Below are 17,333 nucleotides of genomic sequence, written 5' to 3'. Positions count from 1 at the left end.
ATTTAAAAAATTAAACTGATGGAACTAAAATTATTTAGCTCTGATTTCTGTGCTCAATAAATTATTTGACTAAGTCCCTTTGCTTATACTGCAATGTAAAAGTGACTTTAATTAGTCTATGAAGTCTATTTTGGGGTCATGTAATTTTTTCCTAGGAATTATTTACCAGAAAAAATTATATAAGATTTTTTTGACACAAATATAACTCATACAAACAGGTAAAACTGACACAAAAAATAGTTACGCATTGCAATTCCTAAAGGATGCATATTTGCTGATATCATTTAACTACTGAGCTAGGAATTTAATATTTTAAAGTGTATTTTAAATTACAAGATTTTCTAATGATTGATTGATTATTATCATCAAAATTTATCAGCTAATAATCTACATATGAAACAGCTAGAAAATCACTTAAGCTTACCCCCTTTTCAATATTCCCTGTTTGACAGAGCGTCCCCTCAGCTGCTGGAATACTGTTGGTGACACAGCGGTTGCTTTTGCTGAGGCACCAGAGCTCTCTACACACTTCCTAGGAAAGAAGGCAAAGCAAGTTGATCAGAAATAGAGATTAAAATTGTGGCCAATTGTTCCATAAAACACACTCACATTCAGATTTATAGAAAAGAGAACCTAGGTCTCTTGCTGCTGTCGAAGTATCAGAGATAGGCTCTTATATAAGATGGGTTACCCTTTTCGTAGAATCACTTAAACATTTGTCTTTATAATTCTCATTTTAGTGGATAAATTATGTCTTAGCTTTTAACACTGATTAGGATCTTTTCACAACATGCACAACAATTTCATTAATACAGAAGACTCATAATAATAAAGAGAGGAAATCCATGTTTATTACACTCATACAAGAACATACAATAGCACAAACTTACCAATTATTAATAAAGTATTGCAAGGGAAATGACTTCCTAGACTTACTGTAATAGGCAAACAAAGACAACTTTAAAATGACAAAGGGATACACACATATCATGAGATGGATACAAATTTAATATATGTGAAGTAATATGATGTATGTTGGAATAATTTCTAAAGTTCAGATAAGAGCAATTTAGAAATGCTATTTTCAGTCTGTCAATGTCGTCTACCTCCATGAAAAGAATACCTGGTTTTGAACAAATGCTGCCATTTATAGCATGTTTCAGATGCTACTTGAAGCTGTCAGAATTTTCTATGAAGAGAGCATTTGTACCTTGGTGCCTAAGTTTTAGGAACCAATTGGGACTGCTAAGAAGGTTAATTCCCCCAAAGTCTCATTAAAATCGAACTCATAATCTTTTTCAGAAAACTCCCTTGAAGTATACAGGTTCCCCCTTGATGCTTTCAGATCTAATTTATTATGATTTATCTTCTAATTACCTCAGTATAGATTTACAATACCTGTTCTAACATTATCAATATAAAATACTTCATTTGGTGGCTGGGGTTGTGGCTTAGTAATAGAGTACTTAGTGCAGATGAGGCACTGGGTTCGATCCTATGCACCACATAAAAAATAAATAAATAAAAATAAAGGCATTGTGTCCTCATACATTTAAAAAATACTTCATTTTGTTTGTGCTATGTTGATTTATCAGATTCTAAAATAAGCATATAAACATTATCCCTGAGTAAGTGTTTTAACTAACAGCTCAAACCAGATTGTTTTGGAAGAAAATACTAAAAAATTTCAGTTTCTTTTATATATAATCATCAAGTAGCATCACTGCTGATATAACAAGTTTTTTTTTTTTTGAGAGAGAGATAGAGAGAGAATTTTTTAATGTTTATTTTATTTTATTTTTTTTAGTTTTCGGCGGACACAACATCTTTTGTTTGTATGTGGTGCTGAGGATCGAACCCGGGCCGCACGCATGCCAGGCGAGCGCGCTACCACTTGAGCCACATCCCCAGCCCAACAAGTTTTTAATTTAAACTAGAACTATGTAGTATAGTGTGTGTTTGCAATAAAAATATGATAATCTGGATACAGAGATAATAAGGAATATGTAATCCTTTTGCTCATTTTTAACTCTCAAAACACAATTTTAAGAACACAGTTTTATGTTCCTAAATATATTTAGTTAATATTTAAAAAGCAATAGGAGTAATATTTAAGTGGCTTTAAAATACTGCCCCATGTAGCAAAAGTTTATCCAAATTCAAAAAACAATGAATTCACAAAAACAGAGAAGCATTAATAGAACAGAATACATATAGAGATCATGAAATTGTTTCATCCATAAATTTGTTTCTAAACAAGACTTCTGATCTCTTATGATCCTTATTTGGCCTAAATATTACTTTGACAAAGTAAAAGAAATCTAAAGGTTATTTTACATGGAATTAGGCAATGAAAATTCTATTATTGAAAAGGACTATACTCACAGCATCTCTCAAAAAACATACAATTTAGTTTTCAAAAGTATCTTGGAAATCTCTACCCAAAATGGCAAGTGCTTTAGAAATTTTTTTCAAAACCTACATTTTAAGATTCAGGAAAAAGCCCTCTTAATGCTAAGAGAATGATGCCTTTTGAAGTAGTCCAACAGAAGTTTGTTACCTTTGTGAGTTCCTGAAGGTTGGAATTTTGCTAGAGCATTAACTTCTTATAGATCACTAAATAAAGCATAGCACTGGAAGTCTAACTCAAGATGTTAAACTAGTCACAGAGAAGGAGCTAAAGAGTTTTCAAATAGTTCTCACAACTGGAATCTCAGCTTCAGTAAGAAAGATTTTGATATTCAATTTAGGAAGATTTCCACATTTAGAAAAAAGAAAAGCAACAAATGATGCTCTCTTGAACAATAAAAAGCAACTTCACACTTTCAGAATGTCCTTCTTCCTCTAAACTGCTGAATTCTGGAATGTACATGATATATTTACATAGATCAATTTCTTTTCACTTGCATATAAGTTGCTGAATAAGCACCCTGATACAAGTTCCAAGTTCTAATAGTTAAATGCAAATTGAAATTTTTTGCCTCTTGGAAAATATTTATAAAAACCAAAGTCACAGGTAGATCAATTTCCCTAAATAAAATGCAGAGGTGAGGATAGATAGTAGGAAATAATGATATTTTCTTTTCTTTCTTTCTTTTTTTCTTTCTTTTTTTTTTTTTTTTTACTCACTGCCTTCGGTTTAGCTTTAAAACATAGTTTTCTTTCACATATTTGTGATTCCTGACAGAAAGAGATAAGATTAAGACTAATTTCATGACCTTTATGAACTAAAAAATCATTGTGTGTTAGGGTCCCCTTTATAATTCTAAACTGTATTTTGGGAAGACTCTCTAGGGGAAATTTGGTACTGTGGTGACCTTTGAGTTTAACACATTATTACAAATTTTCAATTCTATGGGGCATGATGATGGGCTAAGGAAGGACAGAGAAGTTATCAACAGCTCCACTAAGAGTCATTTTTGTTATGTGGCAGTGGAAATTTGAAATGGAATCTTAATATCATAGAGTCAACTTCTAACCACTTAGGAGGGTTGCCTGATAATGCAAAAGTAATAGCAATTTGCCCCTTTCATTTAAGAATATTTATTGAGAATCTACTATGCACCCATCACTACATTAATGTTATGAAAAAATACTACCACTTAAAATTCATAGGAACCAGGGAGAAAAGTTAGAGAGGGTATAGTCCAGATATGTAACCATGGATTGGTTTGCTTTATGATAAATTTTTTAATTTCTATGACAAAATTAGAAGAATGATATCAATATAATCCTTATATTTCATGACACTAATTTTTTTATTCTAATGGGCTTTAATGAAGTTTTATTCCTTTTACTCTTTAGATATTACAGTAGATTGTAAGTAAGATTGCTGAGGACACGGTCTGTTTCCTTAGGGCAGCCTTTATAAAATGTTCCTTTTTGGCAAAATTAAAAGTTGGTATCCCCATTTTGGTGTGCCAGTTTTTTTAGAGAAATTTTCCTTGCCTATAAAAACCTAAAAGTTTGTGAACCACCCACTTGTCCAAGACTTGTTAGCCAATGTTTATTTAGATACATCTGTGTCTACCAATGCCTTTAATAAAAATTGTTTTTTAATGCCTACAATTATCTTCTGAAAACAATTTCTTCTTGACATACATTCTTTATAATATTTTAGCAAGGGATATTTTTCTTATTTTTCTGAAAGTATATTTATTTATCTTCATTTGGACAATATTTTAATTGAATATCCAATTCCAGGGTAACATTATTCTTACCTCAGCCTTTAAAAGTATTAAGTCCATTGTCATCTGACCTCCACAGGGGCCAGACCTGTTAGTCTAGCAGCTGTCTTTTGTAGGAGTCTTTCCAGGTGCTTTCAAGAATTCCTTTTGTGCTGTTTCGCCTTGGACTCATGCTATGAAGATTTGTATTTTCCTTTGACTCTGATTTTTTTTAATGTGTCTCTTTCCTAGACTTTCCATTCTTTGTTTATTTTTGTTTTTATTTTGAAGCTCCTATTCAGCTAATTTTGGACTTTTTTTTTTTTTTTTTAAAGAGAGAGTGAGAGAGGAGAGAGAGGAGAGAGAGAATTTTTAATATTTATTTTTTAGTTCTCGGTGGACACAACATCTTTGTTGGTATGTGGTGCTGAGGATCGAACCCAGGCCGCACGCATGCGAGGCGAGCGCGCTACCGCTTGAGCCACATCCCCAGCCCGATTTTGGACCTTTTTTACCTTCTCATTTTAGCCACCTTGGCTCTTATTCTCTTTTTCAAAAATTTTTTTTTAATCTTGGGAATTAATTGTCAATTTCATGGTAGATTGTTTTCTCATTTATTATTTTTTATTCCAGCTTATCTTCAGTGAAAAATTTTTTATTATTACTTCAGCATCTTCTGTAGAAGTATAGTCACATACATTTGCTTATATCATATATCCCAAGGTTTTCATGTTGACTTATTTTGTCTGTACAAGGTCTTTCCTTTTGTTCTTATGTGAGGCACAATCCTAGGGCTCCATTTCTTATGGGAGTCATTTTTCCCCATTAATGTATCTGCACAGTTCAATCAACTTTTAAAAAATAACACAAAAGTGATGTCTTTTCACAGTGTCTGCACATGTCCTCATGTCTCTGACAGGGAGCTGGGCATTTTAGAAATGGCACCATTAAGCCATCTACTTTATTCAATAAAGAAAGGAGAAAACAAAAAAAATTAAATTATCTTCTGAGTCTATATATTGCTATGGTCTTTCTCTTAAGTTGTGAGAATGCTTGTTTGATAATTCCAAATCATTAATGTACTAGAAAATAACCACATACAAAAAAAATGAGACTTATGTATCTTGGCTTCATTTTGTCAATTTGTCAATTGTTCATGCTGTAGTTAAATGGATTGAATTTAATTATGTTTGTTAGTGTTATTTTATCTAGCATATTTGTTTTTGTGCCTGAAGGAATGATTGCGTTTACTGTTTGTCATATTTTTGAACCTGGAACTCTTTTCTCAGACTTTAAGAAAGTCAATTTTATACATGATTGTAAAAACGTACACATCAGCCTAGAAGTCAGGGGAGCAGATTTCAGTTCAATACTCAGAATAATCTTCCAAAAGTCAGAGATGAACAATGATGAACTAATGCGGAATCCTTATCGGTGGAGATTTTCTAGCACTTCATGACCACCTGGCAGGGATTTTGTAGGCAGGAAGAAAATAAAGGAAGTAATATTTTTTCAGGGTATGCTGTTAACTACTATACAAGGTATAGTCATATTTTTGTCTCATTTAATCATCACCCCCCCCATGTTATGGTTTCCAACAGAGGATGACTCCTCCATTCAAGAGGTTCACTTTACAAAACTTTTGGAAATTATGAGAAACTAACATAGTTTCAGGAAAAAATTAACAATTTGCTTCAATTTCAACTAAAACTAGATTTGACCCAGCTTTGATATGAGCTCTGGGTAAGATTCTCCTCACAACAAAGCTCCTTTCCCATGCCTTTTATACATATTAAATTGAATAAAATTACTGGTCAAAACTGATTAATAAAGCTTTACTTGTATTCTAATATAATATAAAATAATCACTATTTATAATATCTCCTGTCCTTTTCCTTTATTTTAAAGGATTATAGCTTCAAATTATGATGATTATTTATAATTCATCACTTATTTGCATATTACATGAGGTTAGGCATCAACTTTAACATTATATTTGAACTTTTGAATGTAACGTCATCACTTGTCTTTGGATTTTAAAAAGGTACTGTTAACATAATCCACAAAAATATTCTGTGGCTATTCAAGAAACAAAAAATTTAACATTTTTTCTACCTAGTCAACATTTTAATAGCAACTCCCAGAGTTTCTAGTCTGATTTGTTAGGTGAATGACAATATTTGCAAACATTGACAATAATTAAAATACCAATATAAATAAGAATAAGTTTAGAGAATGGAGTTTATAATGACGATCTAATATAAAATAATGTATCTGTTATACAGAAATAACTCCTCTGAACTAGGGCAACTTTGATCAATATTGAATGATTGATTACTTTACAAAGTAATTAATTTTTCCAATGTTATTAATTTTTCCAATTATATGTTTTAACACATATAATTACATTTCAAGTAATTATATGTGTTAAAACAAACTCTAAAAAATAAGACAAGAACCCCTATGATTTACCTAGGGAAAATTAAAATTAGCAGTTCACACAAAAGGGGAGAAACATCATAAAAGAATAAAAATCGTTTTACAAAGATTATATCATTAAGTAAAGCAATGTGTAAAGAGAAAATGGTATATTTATTGCAAGATGGCTTTTGTCTATGTTTTTGTCTTTAATTTTAAACAACTGTAAAATCTGTAAAAGAAACATGTATAAACCTTTTGTTCTTGGGAAACTCAATCCTTATGCCATCTTGGATCCTTGACTGTGAGTATAAAACTTTCTCTTTGTCTTCATTACCCTATCAGGAACATCTCTAACAGCTGTTTGCAATAAAGGATCCTAATGGTCAAGGGGGAGAACAGAGTCCTAAAGAGGTCACAAAGGACCATCAGTGATTAGAAAGGTTACTTATCATTGATCACACAAAGGAAAACTAAAAAAGAACACATGGTGACCTTATGGCCTGGTTCCAGGTGCTTAGCTGCCATCTAAAGAAAGAGGGTAATTGTACACTTATTTCTGCCTTAAATATTATGTAGATGATTTAAATGTAAGAGATTCGAAAAAGGAAAATTACCAACCAAAAACAAAACAAAACAAAAAAAACCAAAACACTTAATTTAAAAATTCTGATTAAATAAACACATCACAAATTTGAAAGAATTAAAAAGATATTAAATGGTTAAAAAAAGAAATAAAACCTTTAAGAAGCAAACCCAGGATAAAAACTACTGATCTTTAAGCATATAAGTGATTCTAGAACTATTACTTAGGTTCGGAATTTAGGAAAAATGAAAATGCAATCAGTTCTTGTCATATACATGCCTAATAAACATATATGTTTCGATTTCAAAAGAATATTGTGGTTCTATATCTTCTGTTCCCTAAGTCCAAATCAAACCACACTGCATACCTTAAAATCCTCAAGAAAAGTGATTCTACAATCTAAGTTCAACACTCCAATATTTAGTAACTTGAAATTCTTTCTAATAACTAATCTACAATCATCTAGTTGTAAAAATTAAAGATTATTTAGGGGTTTTAAATACTCTTTGTAGGGAAGGGGGATAATATGTTACCAGCATTCAAACTATAACAAGTATTTCAAAACCTGAAAATGGGTTTGAGGCTAGCATTTAATTTTGTGTGTATATGTTTGTTTTTATAGACTATTCCAACTTGCCTTCGTCAAACTTCCCTTTAATACTATTTAGTATTTCAATAATGGCATCCTCCAAATTATCTGTATCTCTTTAAAAAATTGTGTAGTTAGCCAACAATATCCTAACAAGATTAATGAAGCCAACATACAATTATATGAATAATTCCTAATGATAAAGCAATAATGACTTAAAATTTAGTCAACTGGTGGTGATAGAATAATAAAAGTGAATAATCATGGAAACATAAAAATGAGAGTCTGAAAGGCAAAATGTATCAGTCTTTATGAAGTACTGTCCAGAGGAAGGAAACCCCAAACAGAGAACTCACTACTCTGAGCTACAATTAGGTGGACATGGCCTGGTGGCAACATCATTATAGTTATTAATGTGATAAAATAATCCATACTATCCTATATTTTAATTTTATGATTACCTGATAATTGTTTTATAAGAAATTGGTCTACTTGATAGATTTCTATAGGTGAAAAAAATGTGCAGATTTCAGTAGATTTGACTAAATACAAACTATATAGCTACATTTATTACAATAAATAAATCCAAATATATTTCTTTGATCTTTCATTTCCAAGATTAGGTTCTAAAAAAATCTCTCATCACTTAAAGTATGGAACAAATATGGTACCAAATCCTTTGGAGATTATTAAAGAAAAAAAATACTTGCCACAAATATATTTCTCCTTGAAAGATTCAAAATTAATCAGAAGTCTTAAAGTTTCCAAAGTTATATCGTACTTTCCCTTTATATGTTCTTTTATGTTTCTAATACACTGGGATTTTGCAATTCCAAAGTCAAAATTATGGAGCCCACAAAGCATCTACACACAAACTCCAATTCACCTCGTCTCAGAGTTATGAAGCAGAACACTCTAGCTTAAAAAGAAGGAATTTGTATTTACCTAGAAACATAAGGGCATTGCTACACAGGGTATTATCTGTAGCAGAGCCACTGTAGTTCTCTGTATAGGGTGTGTTGGGATGGAGAGAAAATAAAGGGAGGAGACTGAGGATGTAGCTCAGTGATAGGACACTTGCCAGCATGCACAAGGCCTAGGTTCAATTCCCAGCCCTGTGGGGGAGGGGAGGAAGGGAGGAGGATATTGATAATTTTACAAAAGCTTTTAATTTTCTAATTTTTTTTCAAATTACAGCATTATATTTGTTTCTAAAATAAAATGTATCCTAATAATCCTATAATTTTCTGCATATCAATAATCTTTTCTGTTCTATTTCATTAAAAACACTCCAATAGTTTCTCATTCCTCTTTCAGATAAAAAGCTAGAATTCAAAAACATACATAGAGATAGATATAGATATAAAAATATACGTGTGTGTGTGTGTGTGTGTGTGTGTGTGTATGTATGTGTGTTAGGCAAGCACTCTACCACCCAGGTACAGCTCTGCCCTAAATCAAGAATTCTTCACATGGCCTATAAGGGGCAATCAGATTTGGCTCCTACTTCTTTACTCATTTATGGGGTGTTTGTTTAAGAGCATTAACCTTTTAGCCTTCTCTGTGCTTTTCAAACACAGCCTCAGGCTCTTCACAAAGATCTTCTCTCCACTGTCTCTTCTTCATCAGATAACTCTTCTCACTCATCTATTCAACAAACATTTACTGAGCTCCTGTATAAGCCAGGCATTGAGCTACTCACTATACAAATAGCATGAACAAGTCAGGTAGAATCCCTTTTCTCAAGGAAACTGCATCTTCATTGCAATTATCAGTTCACTCATTCAAATATTTTCTGAGCCCCTATCATGAATCAGGAAACTGTTCTGGTGCTGGGGAATTCATCAGTAAATGTAACAAACTTTTCTCTGCTCTCAAAGAAAATAGATTGTAGTTGGGAAAATATATGTTAGAAAGAGATAAATGTTGATATAAAAACTAAAGCAAGGAAAATCATAGGAGTTGTGTATACATGTGTACAAATTTAACTGTTTTAGGTTAGGATGTCAGGGAAGACTTCATCTAGAACATCACATTTAAGTAATTAACAATAAATATCCAGCACTGCAAAAAGACAAACAAATAATCAAATAAGCAAAATGAATACAGATTTTAATAAGTGCTACATACAAAATAAATAGTATAATATAAAAGAGTAACTGGGAGAAGCTTTTTATACAGAATGATAAGAAAGAATATATAGCAGCACAATTCACAATAGCTAAGCTATGGAGCCAACCTAGGATGGCTTCAACACATGAATGGATAAAGAAAGTATGGTATATATACACAATGGAATATTACTCAGACATAAAGAAAAATGACTTTATGACATTTGCCAGTAAATGGATGGATCTGTAACCTATCATGCTAAGTGAAATAAGCCTATCCCCCCAAAATCAAAGGTTGAATGTTTTTGCTGATATGGGGAAGCTAAACCACAATGTGGGAAGGGGGGAGAGGAGAGAAGCTGAATAGATTAGACAAAAGGGAATTATGGGAAGGAAGGGGGGATAGGGATAGTAAAGACAGTAGAATAAATCTAACATAATTTTCCTATGTACAAGTATGTAAATACCTACACAAATTCCATCATCATGTACACCCACAAAAATGGGGTCCTAATTAAAATAACATATTCCATGCTTGTATAATATAACAAAATGGATTCTACTGTCATGTTTAACTAAAAAGAACCAATAAAAAAGAAAGAAGGCCTGTCTGAAGAGAAACTGCATTTGAAGTTGAAAGTGTAGGATGATATTGGGATATCTTAACATGCTCCCCTAAGTACAGAAGACTCAGATCCTCCTAAAGCAGTACCAGTTATAAAAGAATGGTATCATGGATGACAGAGATGTACAGAGGAAACAGAAACACTGTATGCAGCCATGTGGAGAAAAAGAAAAGGCACTTTGCATGCTCGTCATACCCTCTTGCTATATGAAGTTTACAAGAACATCTAGGCTGCTACTCACTTGAAAAAGTGAAGAAAATTGAATAAAGTCTACTAATGGCCAACCTGAGGTCAAAGGTAATAGTGAATAGTGTGAACAGATTTTTTTTTTAAGAGAGAGAGAAAGAAAGAGAGGGAGGAAGAGAGAGAAAGAGAATTTTTTTAATATTTATTTTTTAGTTTTCGGTGGACACAACATCTTTATTTTATTTTTATGTGGTGCTGAGGATTGAACCCAGTGCCTGGCTACTGCTTGAACCACATCCCCAGCTCCAGATTTTTTTTTTTTTTTACTTAAAATATTCTGTTAGAAAGGAGTCTGCTCCACTGTGAAAGCATATATTAGATAACGAATTCCCATTTATGATTCAGAATATATGGTCAATTGATAAAACACAATTCAGTTCTACATTAAAGTAAGTTATAATAATATACAACACACTATGCATTGTGGGCTAATTCAAGTCCCTGTAAACAATGATAAACCTCACATAAAATAAAAATTCCCATAAATTAAACAAAGCTATAATGTCCATAAAATTTATCTGTTTCCAACCCATCTATAGATGAACAATCATCTCCTGCTGGTTAATAGTAAATTATGTATTCAATATTCTTAGCTTATACTAAATCATTAAGTGTATTTGAAAACAATGTTTTGGAAATGATTTAAAGTGACAGAATAAAGAAATAAAGAGCTAAGTCTGGGACAGCTCTGAAAGAATCTGTACTTTTTGGAAAGCAATCAAAAGATCACCCAAAGTCCCTATTTTTTATAGGCTAATGATTGAATTTCTAAGTTTAAACTTTTTGTTACTACTGCAACATGCTTTCTGTTAATTCAGTTTTTATAATCATTTTCTAATAAAAAGAGGAAACTAACAGAAAGTAGAAGAGAAATGAGACGACAGATTCTATAATAGAGTTTTATAGGAAAGAGCTGGTTGTTCCTAATAGGCCAAAAAAAAAAAAAAATCATTTCCTGCACATACCAATACTGCTGTTTTATTTGCAGCATATTTTCTTCCAGGAAGCATCCAAGGCCCCTTAGAAACCTGCTAACATAGCCAGGAGATATTTCTGTATAATTTAGTAGGTCGCTGAGCTTTGCATGCGCTTGTCTGTACTTGCATCTTGCCTTGAAGAAGTCCTAACTTCGTTGGCTTTTTAGGTGGGGGGCGTATCAGGGATTGAACTCAGGTGCACTAGACCACTGAGCCATATCTCCAGCTCTATTTTGTATTATATTTAAAGACAGGGTCTCACTGAGTTGCTTAGTGCCTCGCTTTTGCTGAGGCTGGCTTTCAACTCTCCATCCTCCTGTCTCAGCTTCTCGAACTGCTGGGATTACAGATTTGTGCCACTGCACCTGGCTAGTCCTAATTTTTTTTTTTTTTTTATGGTTCTTGGGATAGAACCTAGGGCTTTGTGCATGAGAGGCAAGCACTGTACCTACTGAGCTATATCTCAGCCCTAGCCTTAACTTTTTATGTAAGAAAAAAGAAAATAAATTCTCTCAAATACAAGACTTGGAGTTTCAGACACCTGAGAATTTATGATCCTAAAGAATAAGTTTAGAGAAGGTGTCCTGATCTCTTCTCTCCCAAAAGAGACAGGGACAAGATGAGGAGCATGAGAAGATTTTTAGTAAAAGACAAAAACAAGTGTCTTCCGAAACAAAATACATCTGTAACCTTTACTTTTTAACAGAAATATTACACCTAGTAGTAAAAGAACTGCCAGATTTAGACCATTTTTAAAAAATCTTGGATTCAGTAATTAATGTGGATTAGTTTCCCCATCTACAAAATATTATCGGATAATAATGATTTTTACCAATGCAGTCTGAAGTAGCTCAGAAAAAGGAACTATGTGATTATAAGAAACTACATATCATTTCTAGATTACTACACATACAACTATATTATTCTGTATATTGTACTGTACTGTTTTTTCTTTGTGTTTATAGCCATTACAATTTCATCATTATTCTATGGAAGTTAAGAGCACTTGGGAAAAAAAAGATGATATGCAAGGATAACCATGGAAAATATTTCCCCAAGTAAAATAAAATAGAAAAAATTCATGTAAACTTGTAAGTATAACTAATATGTGTAAAAAATGTATCCAACCCACTAAGAATTCACCAAACTCCAGATAAGACTTTTCATAACTACAGATGTAATCAACAGCTAGCCAGAAATGACTTCCCGGTGACCAAAATGGAAGAGATAAGAAGTTGGGCACTGCTGCAGTTATGGACCATTTTATAGTTGTTTAAAATCTTCCTTTACATCATTAGAGGTCTGCTTTTTGAAAGAGAATGAATTCATGATTCTTCCACTCCCTCTTGACAGGCTACAGTGTCCATCCAGGTCTACAGCAATTATGTTTAGTATTTATCTCAACATGCTACACTCAGAGTTATTGAAATCAGGTCAGCTTTATTGTTCCCTTCAGCTATTATCTGAAGCATGATTTTCCTATTTGACTGGACACCAATTTTCAAAGCTACTATTATTTTTAAAGCATTTAGAATTTAGAATTATTTAAAACCTTAGGGATTCACCAGATAAAACCCTGTGTGAGTTTGTATGCTATCAAGTGTGTAAAACCAATTATTTTAGGTACAAGTTCAAGAGGTATGAGTGATTGTAAAGAATCTATTATTACTCCAGAAACCACACTGGTAATATACAGCACTTTTTTTTAAAATGGCATAAGTATCTTCTTATTTGAAACTAGGGAAATCCTCATTTTGATGAAAATCAAAGTGAAAAGGGTCATAATAAAAATACAATAAATTGTATAGGTTTTTAAGATGCTAATGTCTTTCACCAAATTTTCCAATTTTATTATATCTGTTACAGAAGTCTTTATAAACACACAAAAATCTGAAAGTTCAATAAGAGGAAAACACAATTTTATTATTACTATTTATCTCATTTTAAATCAGACTGAAATGAATGAGATAAACCAAACAATTTTTAAGTGAGGAAACCAAACAATTTTTAAATTTATTTATTGGGGGGGGGGTGCGGCTGTTGGCAATGCCAGAGATAGAACCTAGGGCCTCACTCATGCTAGCAAGCATTCTACCACTGAGCTTTACCCCCAGCCCCTCAAGTCAATTTTTAGATTAATTTATTTAAGAAAGAAAAATCACATACACAGATGTTGTACATTTCCTAATGTGGAAAGTTATAGGTAGAGTTAAAACCTAATTTCTAATAGAAAAATTAAAATGTAGATTAACTGTTTTACTTGCTAACAAAGAAGTGAGAGTCAAAGAGACAGGAAAGATCAGAATTTTACCCAAGTTTCTACACAAGCAGATAGATAACCTTTAAAAATCTAGAGCACAGCCTGGTATGATGGCACACACCTGTAATACTAGTCACTCAAGAGGCTGAGGCAGGAGGATCACAAGTTCAAGGCCAACCTGGCAACGTGACTCAAATAAAAAAACAAAAAAGATGAAGATGTGGGTCAGTGGTAAAGTGCTTGCCTAAAATGCAAGGGGCCCTGGGTTCAATCACGAGCACTGAAAACAAAACAAAACAAAACCCTAGAACACAAAGGTGCTGCCAAAATCTAGAGTAATCACTTTCCTTTGTACTATTAATTCCTTTATACAATTATTCCCAGAGGAATAATTGATACAGTACAATAGCTATATTATTTTGCATTTAGTATTACCTACTTTAAAACTTAATTCCTTTTGTAGTTATTATTTTTAAGAGGAATCAAAAAGAGGCATAGAAATAAGAACTACATTTTTTAACTTATTTTTTATTATGAATATTTTCTGGCAAGAAAATTTTGACATTTTAAAGTCCTTTTTTTTCTTTCTCTCTCTCTTTTTTTAATTCAACATGCTTATACTATGTTCCTCCTATGAACATGTCCTTATATTCATCACTTCAGCCTTTCTCTATGAAATCTAAAAAGAAGTTTAAATATATTTTGTAATATAGACAGTGTGACTTTGAAGAATAAATTATGATGCCTACATTTTTTTCCACAGCAATTTTCGTTGTTTCACTATTTGCGCTCATGTCATCTTGTTCCTGCTTGGTTGTTGTGTTGGAATGTGGGCAGTGGATGAAGCAACTTGAAATGACTCAGTACTAGCAAGTATGAATTAAAGTAAAGGCACACAGCCAATGAAAAAATGCCCTTTAGCCCAATCATAACAGTACCAGAAAAAGGGAGTAGGGAGAGCTTTGAAAAATCATAGCATTTCAAAAGACAAAGTTAGCAACGTAAATTTAAAGAACAAGTACATTAGAGGTTATTAAAAATTCTACCTACATCCCTCATATGAAATTTAGAAACAGATGTCATACAAATGATATCAGAAAAAGTACAGTGTCAAGAGCCATATTTAAATTACTAATGCTACTGAAGGCAAACTATGTTCATCATAATGGTATCCAAACATTTGTGTCATAAAAGAACATATATAAATGACTAAACATAAGGATTAAGACCTCTTACCCCGTATTTACATTGGCGGGAAGTTGCTCCATACTGGAAACGACATTGCTCATCAGCATCATACACCTGACCTGGGGCCACAGCTGGATAAAGAAAGTCACGCTTGGGAGGCTCATTATCAAGGCAAGTACCACGGCCTGAACTGTTCAACATAAAGGATCAAAGGAAATTAGGTACTCTGTGGACTATTTCAGTCACAATTATGAAACCATGTGTTGAGCTCTTTGTTTTAATAATTTGAGGCATGAAAAGCATCACTCTACCAATAAATAATCACATGGTAAAACAGAATTGCTTTACTAAAACTTAAGAGCTCCAAATAGGTTTTTTTTTTTTCCCAGCCCTAAAACACAATAAAAGCATCTTAGACAACAATCTGAAAATGTCATTTTGGATGAAAAACATTGATTTAAACTAATTTCAGAAAGAATTAAAACAGAATTTCATATTGCTCTAAGATTCTTGTTTGTTTTCATTGAAAATATAGCCACATCTGGTAGTAGAATTAAAAACATGAAATGTGGAAAATTAAAAATATTGTAGTTGTAATTTTGAAAGACCTAATTTATATACTTTCACCTTGGGCAGACAATGGATGCTTTGGTTAGATATGTCCATAGGTTCTTGAAATATTTCCCTAATAAATGGGCTGAATGACAGATGAAGCTAATATTCATAGTATATTAGAAATGTTTAGTCTTTCAAATTTCATATTTCATCTAGGGTCATCAGAATTGGAAAAGAGAATGTTCTCCTCTATATATAATTTCTGCTTTATGAAGTATGCCTTCACTCAAACATAATATTTTAATTCAGTGGAACAAATAACATAAAGATCGCCAAAAACCAGACAGAATACCTTAAAAAGCTTTAGACTTTGCTAAATGTAATTGTTCATTTTTATTTAGTCAGTGTGCATAAAATAGGACAGATGCTTTTTTACTTTCATTTCACATGTGAGTAAGTTAGAATTTTTAAAGAATTCCTATGCCAACATTTAAAAATTTTTTCCAACATTCTTGTCCATTGTGCCAACACTTGTGTTTTTTTTTTCCAATTTTTTTCCATCCACTTTGCCAAAGGAAAATAACTTCACAAGTAGGAGTTCCTCAACTGTTATTTAGGACAGTACAAATTTTCATTTACAGATAGGTAAGAAAGAACTGGAGTTCACTATTAGTCTCATATTCAATTAAAAGTTTCTCACATTCTCAAATGTTACTTGTTTATATAAAAATGTATATTTTCACAGCAGTAAATTAATACCTTTTAAAAATTAAATTATTCCTAGGTGATACAGATTCAAGTAAGAGCTCCAAATAGTGAGAATACTGTCTTCTTTACATCCCTTTCTTTTCAATTATACCCCCTTTGATAATTCTTTTAGGAAATAAATATATCCAGATGGAATATTAAATATGTTACTAATATACTATTGGCTGTTACAATCATTTCAGTAGTCTCTGTTTAATACTTCTAAGAGAACCTTTTTTTTTTTCACCCAGCTATCCAGTTTTCATGACAGAGCACTTGTTATTTCCTTTTTATTGTACCTTTACAAACTGACATGTACCTCAGTAAGACAAACTATTTATAGTTTATAGGTATTTTTTAAAATAGCCAGAGCTTTTTATACATTTGTGTATAAATTTTAAATAGATGTAATTCTACTAGTAAATTTGAAATTACATATCAGGATTAATGGCAAAGAGGTAATATTTGAATACTATAATGGAAAAAGATGATTTTGATAATATGGAATATTTGTAGGATGACTAAATTAGTACTTTAATTTCCAAATTTTACTTCCAAATGCCCATTTCATTCCCATTTATAATAAAATTATAAACATCTTTATGAAAAGAACAAAATGAATAAAAAATAGAATAAACTAAATACTACTAAAAATCAACAGAAAAATTAAAAATTGTGTATTTAAGGACTTATGTACAGGATCCTATAGAAAACACATATTTACTATTAGCAGGAATAAATGTAGGATATAGTCACCTAAATGGCACCAACTAAGAATATATTAGAAACAATTATACATAATTACTTTTAGGGATACCAAAAATTAGACTTAAATACTTAGAGGAAGAACTATGTGGACCCTAA

The 17,333-nt window shown here is 32.0% G+C and overlaps 1 protein-coding gene across 1 annotated transcript in view; it reads right to left on the bottom strand.

The window, feature by feature from the left end:
- The window catches only part of ADAMTS6 (ADAM metallopeptidase with thrombospondin type 1 motif 6), a 286,548-nt gene that overhangs the window by 119,022 nt on the left and 150,193 nt on the right, over positions 1-17,333 (bottom strand). Inside the window, exons 12-13 of the mRNA XM_081281992.1 lie at positions 15,216-15,357; positions 425-532 (exon numbers count right to left, since the gene is read on the bottom strand). Coding sequence (XP_081138118.1) covers positions 425-532; positions 15,216-15,357 — 250 coding nt within the window. The remainder of the gene's footprint in view (positions 1-424; positions 533-15,215; positions 15,358-17,333) is intronic.

Source organism: Spermophilus citellus (genome assembly GCF_964194105.1).
Source record: "Spermophilus citellus genome assembly, chromosome: 1".
NCBI classification, from domain to species: Eukaryota; Metazoa; Chordata; class Mammalia; order Rodentia; family Sciuridae; genus Spermophilus; species Spermophilus citellus.
This window is presented reverse-complemented; position numbering and strand designations above follow the sequence as displayed.